The sequence below is a fragment of the Fukomys damarensis genome, unplaced genomic scaffold (assembly GCF_012274545.1).
Source record: "Fukomys damarensis isolate Sample0158 unplaced genomic scaffold, DMR_v1.0_HiC HiC_scaffold_35, whole genome shotgun sequence".
NCBI classification, from domain to species: Eukaryota; Metazoa; Chordata; class Mammalia; order Rodentia; family Bathyergidae; genus Fukomys; species Fukomys damarensis.
The window spans coordinates 35,964,751-35,992,002 of NW_022900947.1; the positions used below are offsets into that span (position 1 = coordinate 35,964,751).

General features: G+C 33.8%; 1 protein-coding gene across 3 annotated transcripts in view; it reads right to left on the bottom strand.

The window, feature by feature from the left end:
• Nucleotides 1-2,605: 2,605 nt before the first annotated feature.
• Nucleotides 2,606-27,252, bottom strand: part of Gabra2 (gamma-aminobutyric acid type A receptor subunit alpha2) — a 137,729-nt gene continuing 113,082 nt past the window's right edge. For 2 of the 3 annotated variants that reach the window (XM_010631637.2, XM_033758909.1), the window contains exons 9-11: nucleotides 14,472-14,674; nucleotides 8,794-8,973; nucleotides 2,606-3,751 (exon numbers count right to left, since the gene is read on the bottom strand). In XM_010631637.2, the coding sequence (XP_010629939.1) occupies nucleotides 3,455-3,751; nucleotides 8,794-8,973; nucleotides 14,472-14,674 (680 nt within the window). In that variant the 3' untranslated portion in view covers nucleotides 2,606-3,454. The remainder of the gene's footprint in view (nucleotides 3,752-8,793; nucleotides 8,974-14,471; nucleotides 14,675-27,252) is intronic. The other variant, XM_010631634.2, reaches the window with a different exon arrangement.

A 27,252-nucleotide genomic window follows, 5' to 3' on the forward strand; every position in this document is an offset into this window, starting at 1 on the left:
TCTCTCTCGCTGTCTCCTCTCTCCCTCTCTCTCCCTCTCTTTCCCTCCCCAATATATACTTTTCTTTCTCCCAATCCCTCTTCCTCCCCTCTTTCCCTCCTGTTCCATATATATTTATAGAAATATCTTTCCAATCAAAAATAGGAGTAAAATAGTAGCTTTTGTGTTATTTTCAAATGATTTAAAGAAAAAGGTTAGCGATATGGCTCAAGGGGCTCATACTCAAACATGAGATAAATTTGAAATGGAGGAATCCCTGAAAAGATTTCTAAGTATTATGACTGATATTGTTAAAAAACTGTGGAAGTTCAAAAAATTATTAGACAGTTATATTATTTACATGTTTATAACTGAACAAATAGGAACGTGGATATTAAAATAGTGCAAAGCAGTACCATCTCGGAACAGTTGTGTTACCATAACTCATTAAACCATTCTTGGTATTAATTTAATTTATGTTTATAATATATTCATAAGAATGAGAACTTAATTTTCAATTAAATGTGAGTGTGATATGTGTGATTTTAAGGCTACATCAAGACAGGTATAGAATAGAAGGTAAAATGTATTAGTTCAATTAAAGTATTTTTTATGTAATATTGAGATTATATATCTATATATGTACATGCATTTAGCTATATTTTGCTCATACCAAAACTCTGTGGCACTGCACACCTCCATAAAATAAAGTATATGTAATTTTATAAGTCAAAGAGACTGATGTTAAAATTTCTTTTAAAAATGTGTTTTCTGAAAATTTGGTCTAAAAGTGAAAAGTTTTTATTCTTACTTCAGGTTTTTAACTGGCTTATGGAAAAATGAATATGCATAAAACTTCTGCTGCTATAATTTTAATGTATTATGGCTTCTATTTGTCCAACAAAAACAAAAGCTACTTTTGATTTAATAAAATTTTGAGAAAATAGGAAATGTAAAAATATATGAGTTTGAAAAATAATAGAAAATCTGGAACATTATTGAAAAATTGAGTTATCAGAATGTCATCAGGCTGAAATGTTTTTAATGATTTAAATTAAAATTCCAATTATTTCCAAAAATAATGATAGGTTCAATCTGCTATCAGCACTAATAAAACTATTGCTCTCAATGTTGTCACAGCCTTTTTCCCAAGGTTCAGATGAATCTTTTCTGCTTTCCTACAGAAATTGTTATTTACAACTATATTTACATATGTACATATTTATAATTTATAATTAGTAGACACTGAAGGGATAGTGAAGAATTTCAGAATATCTTTAAAATGTTTAATAATGCATACCATAAAAAGTATTGTCACTAGATATAAGCACGACTGACATTCACTACCATATATGGCACACACACCTACCCGACACCAAAGAGCGGTGCTACCTATCTCTTCTATTCCAATGTATGAATAAAGTGAATATTTTAAAACTATTTAGATAACAAAGAAGTATTTAATGAAAAGGTAATTAAAGAAATACATTTATTGTCTCATGTATCAGTTTTATTTTATTAAGGATTATGGATTATTTTTGTGAGGGAATTTTTAATGCCAAGGCTGTCTTCACAGCAAATTTTGTTAATAAGATGCACTTGTGACCTTAGTATGAATACAGTCATGCACAACACATAATAGATTCACACTTAAAAACAAAACAAAATTGAGAGGCAAAGGAGAAACAAGTTTTGTTAAGATTTTGCTTGTTTCCATAAGATGCTCCTTTTATTGATTTTGTGAACATACCTATTTTTGCACTATAATCAAATACTGTACAAAATTGCAAGAAATGCCACGGTTAGACTACTTAAGTTTCTACAAAAACATCATTAAGGTGCGTCTATTATTACAAGTCAACTAATAACTGCTAATGTATACATCAATTAAAAGTCTTTTAGGTTTTCCATAAAACCAAATCTAGGCAAATATTTGTTAACTTTTATTAGCTTATTTCAGGGACATAAAGAGTATTTTAAAATATTAAAATTAAAATGAATTTTAACATTAATTCATAATTATATAAAATTGTGATTTCTAATTTATGTGTGTGTGAGTGTGTTTGTATATGTATGTGTATGTGAAATAGTCCACAATCTGTTGGTGATGTTTTAAAGTCGTGATTTTAAAAATGCTCAACTCTTACCAAAACCTCTTCTGGTATACAAAGCTGTTGTAAATTTGAGTCAGTGAAATTTAAAGTAGCAATTTACAAAAGGAGATACATATTAATTCTTATCTGAAAGAGCTGCTTTCAAGTCAGAAAAATGTGCCAACTAATCGCCCTTTCCTTTATAATAGTGGCTTCTGAGTCCTGATGAAAAGAAGCCTTAAGGCAGAATTTGCAGTAAACAGGAAAGAAGAGAATCATATAAGTGCTTATCTATATTCTGGTACACCTATTAATTCTCATTAATTGGAGTTTTTGGCACAATTTTCTAATCCAATATGAATGTTGCCCCACAGCAGCCAAACTGGATAATTTTCCAGTCTCCAGCACCAAAAAAGAAAGAGAGAGAGAGAGAGAGAAGAAGAGAGAGGAAGAGAGAGAGGGAGGGAGAGAGGGAGGGAAGGAAGGAGGAAGGGAAGATGAAAGAGAAAGAAAGAAAGGAAGGAAGGAAAAGAAAGGGGGAGAGAACAAGGAATAGAGAGAGGAAAGAGAGGAGGAAGGGAACCAAAGAAAGAAATTAGCTAATAAACTTCAATACAACACATACCTGGGACGAGTAAGACACATTTATTCTTTCTTTAATTTAAGGTATTTGGAAGTGAATGAAATAAGTCATAGGATTTCAGTAATTATTTTCAAAGAATTCTGAGGCTAAAAATATACTAACCATGACATCCCAATAGTTATTAAATTGTAGGCATAATTAACATCCTGTCAGGGTGACTCATAATTATTTGAGCTTGTCATGCTGTAATATGTACATGGCTATAGATACTCTGCAGAGTAATTAAAAGCTGATGTCATATCTCTAGTTTTTCTTTTTATGTATGTCAAGCTTCCAATTATAGTAGTAAGGATTCTGAGCACTCATGAAGGGAAGTGATGTTGCAGATATGAGGTTCTGCTAAGAATTTATCTGAAGTGACATTATCTTCTATTACAATTAGGCAACAGAAAAAAACCACTCCTAATTCAAAACGTCCCATAAAGAACAACATAGGATCCCAATTTTCATCATTATTAGAATAGGAAATAAATCAGGTCATTCAAAATCCACTATAAACCATATCCCAAGGGTAAATCTTTTAAAAAGGCAATGGCTCTTTTAGCTTGCAGTGCTTCTGCCCATATTTCTTTAAATTAGCAAATGCATATCTCTGTTAAAGGTCTACTGGTAAGCTATATCACTATATACATATTGTACATATTGGTTGACAAATTAGCAGTTATTAGTCAGACTGTACATAGCAAAACAAGCCAAGTTTAAAGTTGCTATATATTCCAAAGATAACCTGTGTCTAAATTCAAGGACTGACACCTAGTACAGGCTCCCTGTTTAAATATGTAGCCCAGTAAACTAAATTAAATGTACCAAACAAAACTGGGAAAACTATTCTGGACATTCTGTCAATTTTGCTAACACTGTTGAAGGTTTTCTTGGCTTCAGCTGGCTTGTTTTCCGGCTTCTTGTTGGGTTCTGCTGTGGTCGCACTCTTGGAGATGGTGGAGAGAACTGGATCTTTTGAGAGATTTGGGGCATAATTGGCAACAGCCACTGCATAAGCGTTGTTCTGTATCATGACAGATGCTTTCTCTTTTTTCTATTGAAAAACAGAAAAATTAAAAGAGTGTTGAGTCTGCCATTCAACATCTTCCAAACTCCAGTTAAAATTCTGAAAAAAAAGTACTCTGAAATTCATAACTATCCACTATAAAAAAGAAATTTAGGAAAACAAATATGAAATTACTAAATCATAAAACCATTAAGGTGAGGAAATTTACAGAGCGAAACTGGTGGAACTATTTACCTGGAGAATTACTTTTTGCTTTTGTTGATATAGAAAATAGCAGAAAATACAATTTTAGTAAACAACTATTTTTGTTCTTGTGGCTCACTAAATATTTTTTGAATTAATGAGTGAACAAATACATGAAATGTAGAAACTTTTTAACACGTAGAATGATCATCTCTGGTGAATGACCCCAAATTTCTACTTGATAGTAGGATTCCTCTTCGCTTCATATCAAAACCGTACAGTAATGCTTTGCTTAGAAGGTAAGAAATTATAGCCTTATGCAAATGGCAGGGTGGAAAATACTAAAAGCATATAAGGACAATGAAATATCAACTCTCAGAGTTTTGTCTGTCATTCCCAATTTGTTTCACTCTATATAATCTCCAGTTCAATTGCACCAGCTTCTGCCTGAGTCATTATTATTTATTGTCTGGTCCAAAGAATTTGGACCAAAGATTTGTTCCAAAAAGCCTTCCCTGTTCATTACAAGCCTCTGTTACCCTTCTCTGCTCTTTACCCAACTTGTTTCGACTGTAGTATTTTCTGCAGGTATGTAATTTCTTTTTGAGTCATATGATTAGTTCATTGAAATCTTCTTTCTCATTAGGATCTAAGCTTATTGAAGGCTTATGCTGCTTTTCCCTTAAAATTAGCATGAACCCTTTCACAGAGCAGATGCAAAATATTTAGATGACAATAAAACCTGTAAATATAAAGAGTACATATCAGTTCCTACCTGATACGAGTATATAGTGAGTTATCTAAATGCAAAGAAAATTAAACCAGCGATTAATTACCCAAACTAGTGATTAGTGTAAGGCTGCAGATTTATAGGAAAAATTGGGACAGAACTGCCTGCTCTAAGTTATTTTAATTAAGAAGACTCAAAATATTTGAACAAAACAGAAAGGATATCTAAAAATTCAGGAGAATTAAATAAAAACTGGCCCGGAACACCTATCTGTCATTGAAATATGTTTGCTCCTTTCTTGCTTTCCCCGCTTCCATATTTGGCTGCAGTGTAAGGGAAAAGGGATGTGGGACTACCATTTATTACTTTGTAAAATTATATAATCGATTTCCTTCATGATTATGATATAGCTGTCTTGTGACAAAGGGAGGGTAAGTGTATTCTAATTTTAAAAAGACAGAATTTTGTAGAACCAAGATGTGTCAGGTCAAGAGTTCAGCCAAGGGTGCCATCTCCATCTCGCCACAGAGTAGGAATTTCATGTTAACCTCAGGTACAGGTATAGGTTCAGAAATGGAGGGCAATAGAGATTTGAACTTGGACCAGTTATCCTGACTATCAAATGACTGAAAAAAATCACTGTATTAAATGTGTCTTTGTTTCAGATCTCAGGTTTAGTTTTTCTATACAATTTTTGTCACAGTAAGTTATTTGAGATTTAGGAATATTTTTTGTATTAAATGATCAGTGAAGGTTAAATCACTAGATACATTTTCAAAAAAGGTATTTTTATGGAAGAAGTCGATAACATTATTAAAAAAAAACTCAAGGAAGGGTGTTGGAGAGTAGGATATTTAAATTGGATCAACAGTCATGGTATTGGATTTAGGCAAAGAATCATAAAGCATGAGTATCTTTTGTTGCAAGAAGAGTCTACAGATATAAACTACAGACTGATTTTTACCAATGTCCTGCTAGTACCCCTTTGATTACATCTATATGTTAAAGTAATAATAAACGTGTATGAAACTGTAGACTAGAGTAACTGACCGATCAGATATTCTCATTGACCAGGAAGGACACCGATGTTAACCAGAAGGGCTTTATTAGCTGGTACAAGGCAAATATCAGTGCCACGTCCTGGTGTGCTAGTGGGTGATGTCATCTGACACTGTAGCTTCTATAAGAAGCAGTGTTAAAAGGCATTTTCTCTGTATATTTATAAGTTTTGTTGTTTTCGTTATAAAGATAAAATTCATTTAATTTTCTTCATATTTCAAAATATGTCTTCAGTAACTGAATGTAACTCAGAGAAGCGCTCAACACTAAACAAAGTGAGGGCTTTGGCTTCAGAATGCTCGCTACAACTTGGAAACTTTACCATTTTGAGGACAAGCAGCAATCAGAGTGCAGGAGCCATATGCTGCGTCTGCAGTCAATAACACAACGTTGGCACCTGTAATTTCTTACTAATTCACTGAGTCAAGGGCAGAGCATCCATATGGTGCCACATTTTCTGAATTCCTAGACAACACACAGAAAAGCTTTCTGGTTGAGAATCTGCAGCCTTGTTGTAAAGCAAAAATAATTCCCCTCAGTTTAGTTGAAAATAATAACCACGGGCCTATGATAAAGCAAACTGTGTTCTTTTTGTAAAGCTAAATATGGATAGAGCAAAAATGCTCTTGTACATTCACAGCTGACTTACAGTTCTAAGATTTTATCAAGCAGAGTGTTAGACTGAGTATTCATAATGTATTTATTAGTGTTCTTTACAAGTCACGATACTGATTGGTCGGTTACTGCATTCCACAGTTTTATAAGTTGTAATAATACAGAGTGTTAGACTGAGTATTCATAATGTATTTATTAGTGTTCTTTACAAGTCACGATACTGATTGGTTGGTTACTGCATTCCACAGTTTTATAAGTTGTAATAATACTGACAGTACCAAAGAATTAAATCATCACCAGAAGATACTACCTTGTTCTAGTCACTACTGACTTTCAAAAATACTATTCTGAGGGCTGCGGATTTAGCTCAATGGTTCCATCGCCTGTTTTACAAGCGCAAAGACCTTAGTTTGATCCGCGGTACCAAAAACAAACAAACAAACAAAACAAAACAAAAATACTACTCTGAGAGTTCTCAATGTTATTGTGGAAAGCAATTTTAATATAATGTGAGCCTTGATTTAAGTAAGATTATCAACATGCTGAATACATAGGCCATATGACTTTGTCTTCTCTAAACTATTTTTATTTTATTTAGTGTAGCCTATGATTTGTACTCAAATGCATTAAAAGAAATAGTCCAATGAATCCTATTGTCATAACTATTCAAAAGAGCACTTAGTATGCTAAGGTAATTTTTAATCATCTTCTATAATTTTTGTTTCTCTTAAGAATTACAAAAGTTCTAATAGTTCTTATTACCTAACTTCCTACAGTATATTTTAATCTAGTGTTACAGGTATTCTGAAATATGTAAATAAACTATCTTTTATCACTCAGAGAAAAAGATCACCCATGGCAGGAAAAAACAAAACAAAACAGAACAGAGTGGGTTGCTAAAGTAAAAATTTTAAAAGTAACATTAAAACTTAAGAATGCTATGAACATGGAGAAAAAGGCAAATTGATAATTATTTTTATTAAGTTTAAGCAATTTACAGATTTATATACCTATACATAAACAATTAAATAGTTCTCCAAAATTATTAACTGTGTCCAACTTATTTGAGTACCTATATGGCTCTGGGGTAATAAACATATACACTTTTGAGAAATACACTAACTTGCTTACTTCCTGCCCCAAATTTTACACCCTCATGTAGTTTCTAACCCATAAATGATACCACAATTCAGGCAGGAGCTGTAAATTAGTCTCACAGTGGTCCTCAAGTTAGATACATTTTACTTTCTTGCTATTAGCAGACTAGTACTGGGTCACATCTACTGAGATCTCATTTCCTGTTGTTCGTGTGAAGTAGCCAGCCCCTCCATGCCCTTCCACAGAGCTCTGGCTCTTGATTCTATAGCACAGACATGTATTTTTTTTTCCTTTTTCTCTTCTTTCACTGAATGTAAGTTCACTGAAAACACAAACCATGTCCTGTTCAACTCCTAGCACAGTTGCTGGCAAAAAAATAGACTCCAGAAACAATTGCATAATGATAAAGGAATTACAGTTACTACAATGATTACTATGATAAGAAATTTTATATATAAAATACATAACATAAAACATAATATAAGATAATATGTTTCAGAGGCTAGGATAAATATGCTGTCAAACTGATAGAAACAAAACTCAATAGCTTGTACTACAATTCTACTATGTAATTGTCCCCTAAATCCTCAATTTCATTATCTAGAGATGTGAATGACTGGAAACTAATAAAATAAACTCAACTTAAAAGCAATGCCATGGAAGTTATTTTCCTTGTGACTGGGACCCATATAATAAAAAGAGAGTACGAAAGTAAGAAAGGGCTTATAAACACAATCAATAAATGATGTATTTTTAAAAACACTATTGGGGGCAGTAGACTATGCTGTTACACAATCTGTTGACAGTTCAATTGTCAGTGAAGTAAAATGAAGAGTGTATAACCCATACTGATCAGTTTTCTAGCTCTTACGTGATATTTTATAAATTTCAAACTACTTTTATTATATGATTAGAGTCACTCAATATACACTTAAAATGTTATGTTTGGAAAATAGATTATAGAAGTCAAAATGTCATACACAATTGTGTCAAACCAAGCCTGTTATCCTTTGCTTGGGAGTTAAAGTTGCCACTACTTGAACAAATGTTCTAGCTAAAATTCAGACATCTACTAGTGATTTGAACTGTTAGGTGAATGAAAATAACAGTCACATGGCTTCAGAGTTGGAGAAGAACTCAGAGATTGTCCCTACAATAAGGAAATAGGGATTTCATATCAAACACTGAGTATAACAGACTTGGAAAAAAAAACGCAACCTCCAAAGTGCAAATTTATGCTCTTTCTATCTTATCATGTTGCCTTCTTACAATCATATGGCTACTAGAAAGCCCACTGCTTGTAAAACAACAACATGCTTCCCATCTTGGTAATGTGACTGTTAATTGTCTGCTAACTATCCTGACTAAGAAAAATGATACTTACAGAAGATTGTTTGAAGGTTAAACAGTCCATCCACTTCTCTAAGTACTCTAAAGTCTTTCCTTGGATTAAATTAGGCCATGAGAAAGCTATATACTTGAACCATATTAGTTTAGCTCCTTGAAGAATTGCCTTCACTGAGTTGTATGTTAATAGAATGCCTTCAGCTTTTATTGAAGGGGACTACAAGAAACATCAATATGAAATTCATTACTGCTTTTATTGGGGGAAAAATGACATCACTTGCTACAGCACCCAGCTTTCTCTACTATAAAATTCGCATGGTACTTTGATTTTAAAAGGTGATTTCAGTATATGAAAAGCTTTCATATAGGAAAATTTAAGTTATTTTTAAAGAAGAATAACTTCCCCCCTCCCCATGTGTTACATTAGTCACCAAGTAGCTTATAATTTGAAGCTCAACTACAATAGCTGTTGACTGCAGCTAATGCGCTAATAAAATGGTGCACACTTTTGAGTCTATTTCCTTCATACTGATACCCTACTTCTATCTTATTTAATTATACTTTAAATTCATGCATTCTTTGGTAAACTGCCTGAAATTCTTTTGGAATATGGTAGGATACTTAAAATGTAAATAAGTGAATATATAAAATTGAAAATGGATGTTGTCTACAAAGTAAAGTGACTCACAAAACAATGGCACATTCCACAACAGTTTGGCTATGGGTTGCTGGGTACTGTTTTTAAATAATTCATTAACTAAGTTGTTCCATGATTTTCTCAGCCAGTTTAGATTTCTGTTTCAGATTTATAAAAAAGGTAATTACAATGAATTAAAAATAAAATTTTGAACTATGATTCAAGTAAGCTAAATGCCAGATGTGCTGCTAGGTAACAGCAGACACAATGATTAATAAGACAGAACTATTATTCTCTTAGCGATGGTAAGTTAGTAAAACAGTTAATTGCAATAAAGTATAATTTAACAAGATGGCTAAAATAAATTTGTGCCCAGTGCTATGAAAACACAGTATGAGAGTCAATTATGCTAGTCTTGAAGTTGTTGACCTTAAATAAGATCACACAGATATTAAGGTATAAGTAGCAATTTGTCATTTAAGAAATAAAAGAAAACATTATATAATCTAAGTCTGCATGTCTAATGTCACAGAGACATGAATAGTTATGAGTGTTTGGGGAAATAATTTTTGCTTTCAATGTTTAATGAAAAAATATGCTCTTTAACTTTGGGTGTCTTCAACCTAAGGATATACAACTTAATACCATTCTGACCAAGTTACTTAACTGGTTATTTCTCATCTCTAAACTATAGATATACCCAGGCACGTGGAGGTAAGTGCACAATAAATTTCTTAAATGAATCCTTTATTATTCATTCTCTACACAAGTACATGAGAAAACTACATATTTGGGGCATATTAGCTTAGCTCATTGAAAAATTGCCTTTAATGATTCACTGAAGAGATAAGACCCACATGATCTGATTCATGCTTTAAAAGGTTTACTCCAGGAATACTTTAGAAGATGAGTTAGAAGAAGACATGATTAGGGGTAAGAATCAGTAAATGAATTATAAAAGTAACAAGATATGGCAAGGAATTGATGTGAGGCTTGTAGAAAGGACACTGGGTGAGGTTTAGTGTTAGATGTTGAGAAGTTCTTCCAAATGGGAGATACGTATGATTATACCATGCTCCTCACTCCAGAATGAATTGCTGATGAGTTTTTAGGCATTGGTAGGGTAAAGGCATAAAATCAATTGAAAAGATCATATTTGGTTTATCTCCTATTTGTTTTGCCCTTTATTTCAAAATATATGTAAAGATTAAGGTGTATTCAGGTGGAAATGTCTAAAGAATAGGTTGGATATATGATCCTAAAAATTACAAGAAAGTTTTGTGTCTAGCTATGGGTGATCCCGGACATGAAAATAAAAGTGTGGGTGATGGAGTTTGATGTGGTAGTACGTCAATGATTCACCCCACATTTACAGAGTACTTAATATATTCAAGTCACTGTATAAACAGCCAAGGTCAATGACATATTAAAACAATTATGCTTATCATTTTCATGATCAATTAAGGAGTCGAGACACAAACGTGAAATTGCAGACTATAAAATCTATTGCAGAAGAGTAGGGTAGGCCAGTCTATTTGCTTCTAGTGGGTATCTGTTAATTTTGAGGGACCTAGGTTCAGAAATTTTCCAAGGAATTGATATTTGTACTGAGAATGAGCAGCGATTATCTGGGTGAGGGTGGTAAATGATTAAGCCACGTGTTCAGTGTTGTAGATCTTCTTGCAAATATTGTCAGTAAACCATTTAAATTGAGAACTACACAGTGAATACTAAAAACAAAAACAGCATCAAGGAAAATTGAAATGACTCTCTTTAGAGATAAACAGGACCATATGCTAATGAAGCTGAATCAAGTCTGAACTCTGGCAGGGCATCTCAAGCGTAGAATGAATCTTGGCACTTGTTAGGATGTGACGGAAGAAAGCTCATATGCTGAGGTCTGTTTTAAAGAAGAGGAAAAGGGGTTGGCCTGAATTTTAAATAAGGCCCTGGAGCCTAACAGATAAAAAGTTGAGTGAGGCCCCTTTAAGAAAAATGGAAAATAATTATCTGACCTCAAAATATGGAGGTTATTGGTTCACTTCAATTACAGGACAGTAAATGGAAAGAAAATCAAATAATGGGCTGAGAAGTGAACGGAATGTGAGATGATAACACTGTAAACAATTCTTGCAAAATGGTTGAATGGAGAAGAGGTGACGGAACCTGAGTATGGGAGAAGGGAATGACAGAATCTGGAAAGTACTTTTTACTTTGCCTTTGAGGTGGATTAAGCATATTATGAATCCTCATAGGTTAACAGGACAGAGGCACTGTAAAAGGAAAATATGGCTTTGAAGATATAAGAAAAAGAAAATCTGGTGGAACAATTTTGTAAAAGCCAAAACAAGAAAATAATTTAGGGCAAGGAGAGAAGCAACTCTTGGACTAGAAAAAGAACATTGAGAATGAAGCAAAGTTCCAGAGGAATTTGCAGTTTGTGTAAACAGTTATTTGTGTGTGTGTGGAAGGGCATTAAAAACTTGGAGTTTGCCAGTGATTTAGCTCAATGGTTTCACCACCAGCCTTTTACGTACAAGGTCCCAAGTTCAACCCCTCCATACCAACAACAAAACAAAACAAAACAAAAAATACTTGGAGTTGGATCATTCTATCCAGCACTCCATTTTTAGAATCTTAATTTTGCTGCCCAATTTCATATCTGAGACTAAGAATAAATTTCTGTCCAACATCATAAAGCAAGGCCTTCTAATATAGGGATCAAAAATAGCTTGAGTATAAATGAATGGATTTTAAAATTTGCTTTGTAAAACTAACTTTAAATAACACCAAAGTAAAATCTACACATAAACTGTAGATAGTGCGATCCACATGGCAACATGTTAAATACTTATTTCTTGTTTCCAAACATGCAATATAAATATGCATATCTGAGTAATTAGTCTTGTGATGGAAATTAAACTTAGTATTGTATGGAATGCTTCTGTACTTGGAATTGAACTCATGCTGGCCCGGCAGGTGCTGTACCACTGATCTACATCCTGGCCTATATTTTATGAATTTTTAAACAATTGTCATGTACTCTGCATTGACAGATAACTCAATTGCATCTACATTATTCATGTCTACTAACATCAAAAGAAAAGGTCTTCGTCCAGACAGGATTGTATGAAAGGACACCAAAATGCCCCATCAGGAAAAATTCTGTATTTCAGGAAAATCATTATTTTCACTAAGCATAAGAAAAAATAAACAGAATTAGCAGATAGCACTGAACTATACTTTAAGAACGTAGGCAACTTTGTGGCACTCTTCTTCATTTCCCTTCAGTTCTAAGGTCTTGTTTATTTTTAGAATAAATTTATTCTAGGTTATGAGCTTAGTCACTTTAACTACAGAAAAGTTAATGAAAACAGGTGTCATTACTGATATGATGTCCTCTTTACCTCAACAATGGAATGAAAATGACATAACTAATGTCAGTGCTTCCTGAAAGTTAGATTGGAGCTTCAGTGATTTTGGCACAGATTACCTTAGCAACTTGTGGTTTCACCCACAGGAAGACTCATATATATCAGTTGTCAGAATAAAGTTATTTTTTAAAAAACACATTATGAAGAGATTGCCTTTTGCATTCACAGATATTTCTAATGTCAAGTTCAAGGGTTGAAATGGCATATCATCTGATAGCCTAAATTATAATGTGAATTTAATTGGTACCACGTAGCCCTGAAAAATAATTTATCAAAGTTTTATATGGACATTTATACCACAAAATGTTATATTTTATCTTTTGTGACATAGTCAAAAAGATTAATATGAAAACACATGAGCAATCAGTATAGCTTAAAAATAATTGTACAGATACAAAAAACAATTGTACACTATCTGGGAAATTAAAAATATACATCAGTCAAAAATGGCATGAAAATGGTGAAATAGCCTAGAAGTTAAGCACAGAAAATTGATCAGATTCCTTCTGGATTTATTCATTGTCTCAGGTAGTGGGTAAGATACAGCTCAAAAGGAAATAAACCAGCACTCTCACTAACCCTTCCAGAGTTTATGAACTTAAGGTAAAAGAGGAAGATCTTCAAATTATAATATTCACTGTTTTATGCTGCGCTAAAATATGGTCATAAAAGTGTAAAATTATATTTAAACAACTGAAAAAGAAATCCAATCAGCAAATTACTCTTAACGTAATAAAAAAACTTAAGTAGAGAAAATCTCTAAGCAGAAGTTTGTACTATTATCAAGAATAGTTTTGGTTGTGGATTTAGCTCAGTGGTTCAGCCACCTGCCTCGCAAGTGCAAGCGTCGAGTTCGATCCCTGGTACAAAAAAAAAAAGTTTATATCCCATTAGGATGTATCCAAAGCCTTCTCTGTAGGAAGACAGTAATTTGCAGAATAAGAAAAGCAACTGCTGCTATGCCAATACACAGAGTTCTCACTAGCATCAGGACCTGAAATCTAATAGACACCAAAAATTTGAGTAACTTTTTCTACTGAGACTATCTGAACAATTTAAAGTTCCTAGGTACTCCAGTATCTAAATATGTATTCCATATAAAAATATTATCTGGGCTTTATCTTTAAGCAAGCAGCAAAAGTGGGGACAGGTAAAGAGTACTCAACCATGGATGGAGTCTAGGATTCTGTAATAGAAGAAGTGTATTTCCACTTTCTTTTCACAATCTATCATGATGCCGCTTGGTAGTTTAAGAATATAAACGATCAGTCTACTCACTAACCAGTTGAGTGAGCTGGAGCCCTGAAATAACTTTCTTAAGCTTTAGATTTTTCTTTAGTAAAAATTGAGAGTGAGAAGAGACCCTACTTACAAGGTTTGGGGAGAGCACACGTACATAAAACTTAGCAGGGTGCCTGACACGTGAAGCACAGCAGACACTGAAAAGTAGTTTTGGAAAGTATTACTACTATAAGACTCCTAAAGGATTTCAGGCAAGAACAGACTTTAAAAAATTAATATGGTGTATGTTGATATATACATGTATGACTTTTCATAAAGTCAGATCTTAGCAACGTCATCTGCTACAAGCCGAATGTGTTAGGGGATTTTGTTAATTGAAATGAAAAGGGCATTTTCACTCACCTTGTCATTAACTACACTTTTCCCATCCCAAGCCCATCCTCTTTTGGTGAAATAATTCACAGTTGCAAATTCAATTAGGGCAGAGAACACAAATGCATAACAAACAGCAATAAACCAATCCATGGCAGTTGCATAAGCCACTTTAGGGAGTGAATTCCGAGCACTGATGCTTAGAGTTGTCATTGTTAGAACAGTAGTTACTCCTGGAAAAAAAAAAAAAAGAAAGAAATTAAAATATCAACAGGTACAGCAGACATAATTGAAAATAATTATTTTTCTCTTCTTTCCCATTCTTTTTCTTTTCATTTCCTTCCCTCCTTTTCTCCCTCCCTGCCTTCCTTCTTTCCTTTATTCAAAGATTCCTTTATTCAAAAATCCTTTCAGTGCCCTTTCTATTTAAAAAATGTAAGAAAATAGTGCAAATTAATTGTCTTAAATTGTTAAAGACAAATTAGTTGTCTTAAATTGTTATTATATTTCAAGTAATGACTCTGAAAGTCCCTTCAGTTTTCAGTTTCTGCTCTGTATGAATCACTTTTCTCTTTTTAAGTACCGTTGAGGTTTAAAAGGCTGATGATACTAAGTAGAATCATCTATGAAGAAAAGCACTTTAAACTGACCCACTGTTTAAGAATGTTAATTTTAAAAAATTCTACAGAAAATCTTATATTAATTTGTTCATCATTTGTTTGAATCATTCTAAGCAATGGACTAGCCACCCACACCAGAAATCACAGTGGAGATGCGATTAAGAATTTCTTAATTCAAGTGTGGCTATATAAGTATGAAATTAATTCTGGGTTGTTCAGCTCTGTGAGGATACTCTTTCATAACATGGCTTAGAATCTATAAGAAATAAAATAATCCACTAAAAATAAAACTTTTAAAATGTCAATCTCTACTTTTTTCTTTTAACTTTCATTAATTATATTGGTACATTTAATGTATACAATATAATGACATTCATTGCTGGAAATTTGCACCTTTACATAATCCATCTTGGTTCTTATTTTTCCCCATTCCCCTGCACTCTCTTCAACCCCTGCCTTCCTCCCAATCTATAAACTTTGTTTCCATTATTTTTCATTTTCCTATATTGATTTCATTACCTTCTTTCCTTTTTAAAGAACACTTTATAACTTATTACACTAAGGAAAGAGTCTAGTTCCTTTCATTGCATAGCATTTTTGTCCTGATTTTAGTGTTACACTTTATTTTTTTCTGGTGCCACGAACTGAACTCAGAACTTTGCTCTTGCCAGGCAGGCTCAGGGCCACTGAGCTACATCCTCGGCCCCCACTGTATAGCATTTCTGTTAGCAGTTGAAGAAATCACAATTGTTAGAAAAAAAGAAGGCCCTAACTCAAGGCATAAGTTGCACTATTAGCATTTAACATGACTACAATTGTATATTTTATTAAAGATTTAACAGAATCTTAATTAAGTATATAGGGTATGCATTAGACAATGAAAATGTTAATGTTTATTCATATTCACACACTTTTTATACTTTTTTTTTACTTTCCCTTAGGAAGAGCAGCTTTTTATTCATCTAAAATGGAATTAGTAATTCAAAATATTTACAATTGTATTTGACCAGGAGTGACTGTATCTTGGACTATGATGGTGGTATAGAAATAAAAGGTAGAAAAAAATAGGTTCACGTGAATCATTATTGAAATAATGAACTTATTTAGTAATGCTTAATAATTATTTAAAAACACATTTAAGCAAAAAAATTGTGCTTGTAGGTAACAAAAGTTTAACCTAATAAGATGTTTTCTTTTGATAATTCTTACAGAAGAATAGAGTATAAGAAATACACACCTATGTGTAAATATGCTTTATACATAAGTATATACACAATATAAGCAATAAAAACGATAAATCACTATAACAAATGTAGTTTTGAATTTCAGTTGAAGATAAGAAACAACAATCAATAATGAGATGCTTTTGAAGAAAACACTATAATCATCAAAACGAACTGTAGTGATATTGAGAATGTGAGACAATGGCTTCCTCTTTAAGAGCGATGACAAATTAGAGTCTTAGCTGAGAAACTATAGTTAATGCAAAGTGTGTGCAGCTGTAGTTCCTACATTTACCTTGGTCCACTTGGAGTTAGTGTTTCTATGTGGTGTGAAGTAGAGATCTGAAGTTATTCTTTTGCATATGGAGAACCAGTTTTCCAGTACCATTTATTGAAAAGTCTTGATTCCCTACTAAAGGATCTCAGAATCTCTGTTGATGACCAGTTGGCTATACTCATCTAGGTTTCTTTCTGGAGAATAAATTCAACAACATTGATCTGTCCTTGTGAAAGTTTCACTCAGTTTTGCTGATTGTACTTTTGGGTTAAGTTTAAAGTCAAGATGGTTGACTCTTTTATTATTGTTATTTAACACCATTATTCTTTTCCAATATTTTTTGGCTATACACTGTTCCTGACACTTCTATTTGATTTAATGATTAGATTATCTATTCGTGCAAAAAAGTTACTGGAAATTTGATGAGATTTATATAGAATCTGCAAATTGTTTTGAGTGACACTATTTTAAATACATTGTATTTCAATCTTTAAGTATGAGATATCTTTCGATTAGAGAGAAAAAAAGCAAAGTATAAATTATTGCCATTTATTTAGAGCCATTTTTGTTTCATTCCACAACATTCTGTTGCTCTCAGGATGTAAAAAACTTTTTTTACCTATTTAGCTGGGGTTGTTTATAGGGGATTTTGTTAGGATGATAATACGAATGAAGCTTTTAAAAATTTCTTGCCCAAACTGTACATTCAGAAAGACCTAAGCATTAATAAACAGGTGTATACTTTATTTATCTGGAAAGTCTACAGAGCTTCCAGTGCTCTCCCTTGCAACAGTGGGCATTTTTCTATACATTGGATGGCAAATGAGTGTGCATGTGATGTGTCTTTAACACACGGTTTTTTCCTTCATCACTTCCATGTGACCACCACAAGGTATACTTTTCTGGAAGGCTTGGTTCTTTCTCAGTAAAATAAAGAGGCAAGTACCTTCAAGTGATGCTATCACTAAAATTCCATTGCACATCTGTGAATCACGTGAGATCGTTTTGCTTGTACTCTCAGTATCTCTCTTATACTATGGTTTAATTTTACATGATACTATTTCCTGATGCAGATGCTGAAGACCTTACACGTTTAATTGATATTTCAAGTCCTATTTGAGTAAATGGTATCTCAGAAACCAGAATGTCATGCCAAGCACTGATGAAGAAAGTCAGATCAAATGAGATGACTTCCAGATTGGGACTGACACTATGGCCTTCAGGGCCAGGTGTCTGAGTTCTAGTTTTGTGACCTCAGGGAATTTTCTTGGCCTCTCTTTGTCACAACTTTTTTAAATTTGTTAAGTGGAGATTAAACACAGTACTTTCCAATAGTGTTATTAGGAATAAATGAATTAAAATATATACAGCTGTGCCTCTACAAGAAAAAATACTTCAAAAAGTGAGAAAAAATGCAAAGTTGAAAGCAAAGCAAGACAAGTGTAAACAAAGAAGATAAAATGAAATTCTTTTGTATGCCTTTAATTTATCAAATGCTGTGTGTGTGTGAGTGCAAGTAACTGAGGTGCGGAGTGCAAATTAGCAAAGAGAAGTCTCAGAAATCAGACACAAAAGCTGCAATTCAGCAAATGTAAAATTGTTTGATACCACCTGCTGGTTACAGCTAGAAATGACAGAAACAAAAGGCATTCTGATAACAGTGTATTTGTGTTTGGTTTTTTTTTAGCATGACAGACAAAACAATACTCAACTCTTTCCAGAAAACATTCTACAATCTATGTGCACTACAAAAGTTGAAAGTTTGGCTTGTAAGTATCCTACATCTGAATGATTAAAAACTTTGAAACTTCTATATGTTAAAAATAATTCTGATAAGTCTTCATCATGAAACTAGTGAACTAATATTCTACTAATTCAAAAATCATGAGAACATAGAAGACTTGTGATCCAGCAGAAAATATCGATAAGGCTAGAAACAGTGTGGTCCACTGTTGAGAGAATGAAAAATTGTTTTTTTTTCTTTCGTTGTTGTTGTTTATCTGAGTTGTGGTATAGGGATAGTATATCTAAAACCCCTACTTCTCTCCCCAAATCCTGCTCTTTCAGAAGCCTTTCTCTCAGTGAAAGACTCCACAAGGTAAGTGATGTCATTTTCATATTCCAGGTTGAAATGCAGACATAGATATTTTGTCAGCCTGGGTAACTGTACGTTCCTCTATCATTCATTCCCCTCTCTTTACTTAGCAAACTGCTATTCCTTCACTTAATAAATTATTTAGTGCCTACTGAATATTCGTATTATAGACACTATATATCACATAGTCGATTACATGACAGTAAAGAAATATGCCCTTGGGAGTACAGATTCTTTTGACTTGCCGTATACACAGCTCCATTTTTATAGTTTGTGGGATGTTTCCCCTGATGACACTCATGACTCAGTCCCACATTCCTCTTTCATGTCTGGTCCTTTTCAAATTGTCCGTTTTTTTGCACAGTTGTATAATCCAATAAGCTACTTTAATTAGACCCTATATGTCTTCTCTTTAAAATCTAAAATATTACTTAGTAGAAGGTAGGAGCTATTAAATACTTCTTGAATTAATAAGTATTATTGGATAGTACTCCGCCAACAATCTATAATGAATAAGCACTTCTTTATTAGTATAATTGCAAGAAACATGTTCCTCATTTGTGAAGCAAACTTGTTTAACATACTACTTTGTGCAGGGCACGGTGGAGATGTAAATTAAATATCAGCAAAGTCAGATACATCTTCCAAGAAAGTCTAAAAAGAAAGAATACAAAGTTCCCTAACATCACAATTGGGCAAGGTCTATGAGAACTTCATAACAGAGTAATCTACTTTGGCTACAACATTGGGTAAGGCATCCCTGAAGAAATAAGGGGCAAGGGGAAAGGTTCAACAGAGAAGTGAAGATAATAATGGTGTAGAAGATAGTATATGCAGAACCCCAGGAATAAGGATCATTTAAAAGAAACAGAAAGAAGGCTGCAAGGTGGAATGTCAGAAAACAAAAGTTTCAAGAGGAGAGATGACACTAACAGAGGAGGGATGAGACAGAATATTGAAGACCTGTTTGATTATGAAGTTAAAGAGATCTTATCTGGATTGTGCTGTTCTTAGTATGCCTACCTCTCCACAGTGTGGGATGGCAGGGTGCCTGTCACCGCAGTTCCGTTATAAATGCAATGAAGGTTTTTAGTTTTCAGTTTATCCAGCTGTATCCTGTTGTAAGGAGAGAATGATAACTTGCATGCTCTGCACAGTTAGCACTGAAATCTGAAGCTCAGTTCCTTAATTTTAAGATGTGAATTTTAACTAACTTCCCATGATATTAGTGGAATATCCATTATTTTCCTTCTAGATTTTTAAATTTTATTCTGGATAACTAGGTTTGCTAGATACTCAGAAAAATTGGGTAACTAAGTTATTAAAATAATGAATCAATATAATGCATGCAACATTTGGGAAATAAAGAATAAACAAATACCTACAAATGACTGAAACTCAAGGAAAATTCACAAATCTGAGAAGGTGGCCAGAATAATTAAACGGAAGACCTTGCAAGTGCAAGGGCCCAAGTTTAATCCCTGGTACAAAAACAAAAAAGAAAAGAAAAGAAAAGAAAAACGGAAGACTCCAGCAGTTCACTGTGTTCCTTTCAACTGAATCTGACAAATAAGACTTTGAAGGCATATAAGAATGAATGAAAAATGAACCCTAGAGCAATGTTTGAAGGTGTTGTAATATTGCAGTCTACATCATTTTCAAATAAGAAGGAAAATTAAAGAAATCAAATGTAGGGTTTAATTACTGTGCATCTGATTTATTCAGTCAGATTACCTAATCCCCCAAAGCACATAACCTTAATTGACTCGAGTATATTTTAGAAAAAGAAATAACTTAAAAGATTTAGCCAAGTTGTTTCTAAGTTTACCCTATAAATAGAAGCAAAATCATGCTAAAAATAAGATTAACTTACTTGAAAGTGAGAAGAAAAACCTATAAAGTTGCCCAAGCAAATTTTACATATGCACACTAGTTATGAGTCAGTAAATGTAAAAATAGGTTTGAGTATGGACAAAAATTTATTTGTAACCATTACAAATATGAAAGTACACCCAAATATGTACACTCAGATATTCTGGACTCTGGAGCCTCAAGCTGTGAGGATGAAAGAGTATTTCAATTTGGGGATAAGTTCTTCCTATGTGATCACACAGCACCTGGCATATTTCCATAATTTAACATATAATGTGTTGTAATTGTTTATCTACCTTGAATGTATTTTCAGACTGACTGAATGAATAAATGTAATTTATGAAGCAAATGCACATATCGGTGTGATATCTGCATAAAACTAAATCGGTATGACTTGCATGTGCATGCATTTGGGATTAAATACATAAAGCTAAACTATTCTTTTCAGAATTCAGTGTCTAAAGCAATGGTGGTAAACAGTAAAGGATCTAGAATTAAATGAGTGGTCATTCCAGGAGAGCTTTTGAACATATTTTGTGTGTGCTCATAATACACTGAGCTAAGAACCAAGGATTTTGCTCTAAGGGGGGAGATAGGATACACTGAAAAGTTTATTTCCCCTTCTGTCTTTCATTTAACTGAGGTATTAAAAGTTAGAATGACCTCAGTATGGCAGAAACAGCCTTTTTTTCTTAATTTTTCTGCTGTTTTTAAGGTATGGCTCATGATCTTGAGTTTCAAGAAAGCTCACCAACCTTGGGGTCCATGCTAAAAAAAGGAGAAAGGGGAGAGAAGCACATCTGTTTACTTTGAGAGGATGTCTTTGAGACTTAAGACACAAACTAAAATTTTATACCCAAATTTTGCCCATATCTTTTTAGGAATTTAGTCATTATTGCACATAGCTATAAGGGAGGCCAAGAAATGTGCTCTTGACTTGATGCATGCAGAGAAAATCAAGACTGCTACAACCCCCTCAGTTCATCAGGAGACATCTAATCATCTTTCACAGATGGAAGGCTATGATTATTTAGGGACTGGCTGTATCAATTATGTTAAACTTGGACAGGGCAAAACGAATCTTTTGTATTTACTAGCCAAAGTTTTAACTACCTCAAGAAAACATAAAAGCATACTACATTGACTGGCCTCCTGCAAGACATTCAAATATCTTTGGAAGGCAAATATAGCTTCTAGATAGCTCCCACCTATGTTTTCAAACAGTTTGGGCCCATGTAAATCAATATTCTTGGACGGTATTATTCCAAGTATATTTTCTCTTTTGACCCCTCTTCTTTCAATCCCCTTTGACACTGGCCATTTAATTGTTGGCAAAGCACAAACAATTATGTCTCCTCTACTCTTTTAAATTTGCCATTCTCACTTGATAATCTCATTTATTTTCTTTTCCCAACGTGCTCCCCTGTGATGGGTGTCTTCCCGGTTGTATCTCATGAACTCTTGAGCCAATTATTTGATTCTATCTAAACATCTCCAGAGAAACTTGACAAAAATACTCGAGCTTTACGAGTTTTACTTATTCATTAAAAGCAAAATAAAAGAAAGATAATAGAGAGTAGAGAGATCTTTCTCAAATGAGGAGAACAAAAGACAGAAGAGAGGGGTATGGAGGAAAAGCTGGAAATGGAGCTTTTATAAATGGGCAAGGAGCCAGTTTTTAGAAGTGGCAAGGAGGATTGGGAGAGGAGATGAAATAACGTTAAGAAGTGTTAATATCAACTTCCCACAATAAAGGCGATCATTGTGTACTGCGGACATGCACTAATGAAAAAGCAATACATCCATATAAAAATTAAAGAAAGGTAATAAACCCAATGTCTGGTAGGTATTGCCTGAGGGATACCAAACAGAAACTAGATTTAAAGAAGTCTTTCTGGAGGAAATAATATGTAAAAGGGATTTGAAAAACCCAAGGAATATGCTCCTTGTTAGGATGGGGAGACTTCATGAAGGTCTAGTAAAACCATAGGAAGGGCTTTAATCAATGGCTGCAATGTAGATCTGACAAAAGGTTTCACACAGCAGAGTGTTATGTACCTAGACTTGAGTTTTAGAAAGATCACTCTTTTTACCCATGCATAGAATGAGTTAGAAGAAGCTGGAGCTAGAGGCAGGGAAACCAGAAAAACCTTTTCCAGTGTACCAAAAACAGTGAGTCTTTATTGAAATCTCACATTTTACATGTTCACAATTTAATCTTTAGTTAAAACAAAAGCTTATCACATCTTCCATAATTATTTGCCTTATGTAATGCATCAAACAGGAATCTAGGGTACTCCGTAATTCCTAAATCTCATACAGATGCCCTGTGTGCCTCATATCTCCCATCCCTCGTGCCTCTGAGGTGTGCAATTCGCTTTCCACTAACAGGCATTGTTCTGTTTCAGGCCCCCATCGTTTCTCACCTGGATGGCGTCAGTCATCTCTTCTCCCATATCCTGTACCCACTGCCATCCATTTCAAACTACTTTATGCTACCTTCACCAAAACAGTCAGCCCCAAAGTAAGATCCATCTAATTTACTGCTTTGCTTAAAACACCCTCTGAATAGTTGCCAGTGACATTAGCATTTGACAAAATGCATAGCGACTGAATTCTACCTAGCCATCGCTCAAACAAACGAATCCTATACCTGAGATGTAGCATTCAATACTTCTCGATCTCCGTATGCTTCATATTGCTTTTGGCTATTGTATGCCCTGTGCTCGTAAGGTTGCCTTTCCATAGTACAAATTTACAAAAACTTAGTGTGATTCTTCTTCCCTGTGGCTTCTTTAACTTTCTCTGATATATTCACTTCTCTCTCTCTCTCTCTGTCTCTCTATTTTTTTTTTGTCATTAGTTCATTTTGGAATGTTTCTTAGCTCTCATGACCCCTTACTTCATGTGCTGGCCTCTTTCCTGCACAGAATGAGCAGCTTGTAGGCATGTGTTGTTTTCAAAATCCTGCAACCTAGCTCAGATCTCAGAAAGGGTAATTACATTACTTATTATTGGTGGGATCACTGAATAAGAAAATTAATTTTAAAAATTATGAACATGCCTACAGATTCTGTAAGATGGGATATATAAATTAATAATTTAATAAGCTAGAAATTTAAATTAATATTATAATATATTTTTAAGCTGTATAAACTGATGCCTTTTGCAATCTACTTTCATCTTCTTACATTATTCCATGGGGACTAATAAAAACATCAGTTAGGGATACACCAATAAACTCAATAAAATTAGTAAATAAAAAAAAACATCAGTTAGGAGCACTTACAATATGCCAGTTCTTATTTTAAGATTTCTCATGTACTCCTTTATGCAATCACCATAATAATCCTGTGAGTTAGGCATTCTATACGCATGTCCACAAAAAGACACTGGAGCTAAGTGAAATTTAGTGTTTTACTGAAGACCACACTGCTAGCAACTATTAGAGATGAGATAATACATCCAGGCAGTCTAACTTCAAATTCTACACTACTTAGCATTCAATTATTCAGTAACTGTAATTTTCTTTTTAATGTACACATGTGTCCATATCATACATCTTTCAAAGTCTTTGGTTCAACTCTTGAATTTTACCCATACAGTACATAAAAACTACATAGATTTTTAAAATACTCTCATGTACTAAAGAGTTTAAACTGCTTGAGAAGTGGTTATGTCTAGAGAAAAGTGAGTTTTAACATCAGGAAGGAATTTGGATTCTCCTCCTGACTTAGATAATGTGACCTCACTAAGCTTCAGGTCCCTCATTATCTACAAAACAGAAATTATATTTTCTGGATTGCTGAAAGGATGCCCTGAATCTTCACCCTACCTGTTCCTTTCCTTTTCTTTTTTCCTTTATTTCTTCCTTCCCTTCCTTCTTTTCCTTTCTCCCCCCTCCTTCTTTCTCTTTCTTTCCTGAGAATCAGTAACTTTATCTCTAAAATGAGAATTAAAACATGAATTGCTGACATTAATCCTGATATACCTACTTCACTGGATTAAGAAACACCTTAAACATTTGTAAGGCACACTCCTAGGTAGTCTGGGTAGCCTGGGCGGCTCAAGGGTTGTGGCCTTGAGTATTATATGTGGATCCTCCCGGTTTCTCTCTGGCACTTGTTTCAAGGTCTGCTTCCCAGCTGCTGTGAATTAAGCAACTTTACTCCACTATGCTCTTGCTCTTTTGAAAACGATCTTTTTTTTCCTTGGAACCACCTTACCATGGACTGAATTCAATGAAACCATGAGCAAAATTAAATCTCTCCTCCCCTAAATTGCAGGTTCCTGGTATTATGTCTTATCACTGAGAAAGGTGACTAATCTTTAGAGCATTTACAGATTTCCAAATACAGAATCACATACATAAATACCCAATGTAGAGCCTGTCTATTATAGAGTTCTAGAGCTTCCCTGTTTTTATTTTTTTCTGAGTTTATTAGGCCCCCAAATAAGTTGTAAAGATGCTAAGAATCCAAACTAAGGATGCAAGAGTCCCATCTAGTGGTAGTTTAAGAAAAAATCGAAGGCAATTTAGGGATTACACTGCTTACATGGCTGCCAAGAAAGCATTAGTCAGTTTTGTTTTAGTCATTCATTTCTCGCCATAGGAAACAATTTAATATAGCTCCTAACAAAAGAAAAAAGCCTTGAGCTAGAATTCCTTGCATGCTTCTATTATTCCAAGAATTCTCAGAATTCTTTCCAAATCGAGCCATATAATTCTGGGCTCATTAAACCCATCATCTTCATGGCTGGAGTACTCTTTTTCTAGATTTCTAAAAGAATATGACTTGGTTCTATAATTTGACACAATTTCATTGCCTGTTGCTATCAAATGGATTTAGCAGTGTCATTATGTCTCAAGACCCATCTCTCGAAAGAATAACTTATCAACTGATAATTTGCTATATCTGAGAAGTTATTTCCAAGATAACTATCATGGTTCAAGTCTAATATCAAATGAATGAGCTAGAGGTTCTGCATTAAGGTGAAATTGGATCAAAGAATGCTTAAATATGGATGCTTAAGACTCAAGACCCTTTGGTCCTCCTATAGTTCAGATCAAGATTTCCCCCAAATCCCTCATGAGCTCATGCGGGGAGGGCTTTGGAAAGGTGGCTAAATATGGGGCCATGTAGCTGAATTGCTGCTAGGAGGTAAGATCTGGTTGAAAGAAATCTCTACTCCCTGGCTCCAACCTTCTCTCTCTACTTTCCAGCTACTGTTACATGAGCAGCTTTCCTCTCCCCGTGCCCTTCTACCATGCTATTTCTGTGTTGAAGACAGCTCAGCATGGACTGAAACTTCTGAAACTGAGCTAAACTGAACCTCTCTTTCTTCAAGTTGCAGATATTGACTATTTTGTCCCAGGGATGAGAGAGACTAGGACAGATCCTTTATTCTAGAAGGCCAATCTAATATGACTACTTCTGAGTGTCACAGCAGTATTTCTATTTCATGAGTTTAAAGTCATATATTTGCTGTGAAGACAAGAGAAGAGCAGGATGCCATGAAGAAGCCTATCCTGTTTAAACTCATTTTTCCTATTTCAGTCTTATAAACTGCATTGCCGTAAAATGTATGGTGATGGTTCAAATGCTAATGGTTTTGATGATTTCTCATAACTCCCTGAGGTGATTTAACTGGGAGGAAATGTTGTTATTTGTGATTGTTAGAGAATTTTTATCATAAAAAGTCAATGAACTGGAAATCATTTCCTTAAAACACTAGAGCTAACTGGAACACATTCAAAAATAAATACTAGTTTTAATTTTTTTCTTATGTTCAAAAACTAGTAATACATATACACTTAAAATTTTGCTATATTTAAAGTAAATACTTCACTCTTTAGTGCTAACCTAAATCTGTACAAGTAGTGGAAAAATCACATTTTTATACAGTCACAATGTAGTCATTATTTTCTTCCTTATGATTTCAGATTTTTAAATGTCATTCAATGATACCAGATGGCACTCCCCTCCCTCTCTTTGCTTTTCGGTGCTGGGAATCAAACCCAAGGCCCTGCATATGCTAAGCACACATTATACCACTAAGCTACAATGTAGCCCTAACAAGACAGCATTTTACAGATGAGATTGTTGAGAAACTTTTAGAAAGAACTAAGTGAATACAGTGAGCATTGGGAAAGGATACAGAGAAGAGGAGAGAATAGAGGAGGGAATAAAAACAGCAATTTTTCTTTTAAAGTACATGTATCTATATATAAAAATATGAAACTCATTTATTGTTACAAAACCAGTCACGTTTTCTTTGCAGTAGCATATCTGCTTATGATCAAATCATTCTGTTTCATTACAGAACAACTGACATAGTTTACATGGTGTTCCATAAATTGATTATTTTCTAAATATATGCCTTATACAATATTTTGTGCTCAATGAATAAGAAATTGATATTCTCATTAGCTAAACTGAATTACATAAATTAATTATGCAAAAGCATATAATAGTCATTTTGTATTTTAGAAAGCTACGTATTTAAGAAATAATACATTGGCTGACACAGTGATGCATACTTGTAATCTTATAGCCTTCGGAAAGGCTGAGGCAGGAGGATTGCAAGTTTGCTTACAACCTGGGCAAATTAGTGAGATCCTTTCTCAAAATAAAAAATAATAATAGTAATTAAAAAGGCCTGAGGATATAAGTCAGTTCAGAAATCTTGGGTTTAATCTGTGATACCAGAAAAAAAAAAAAAA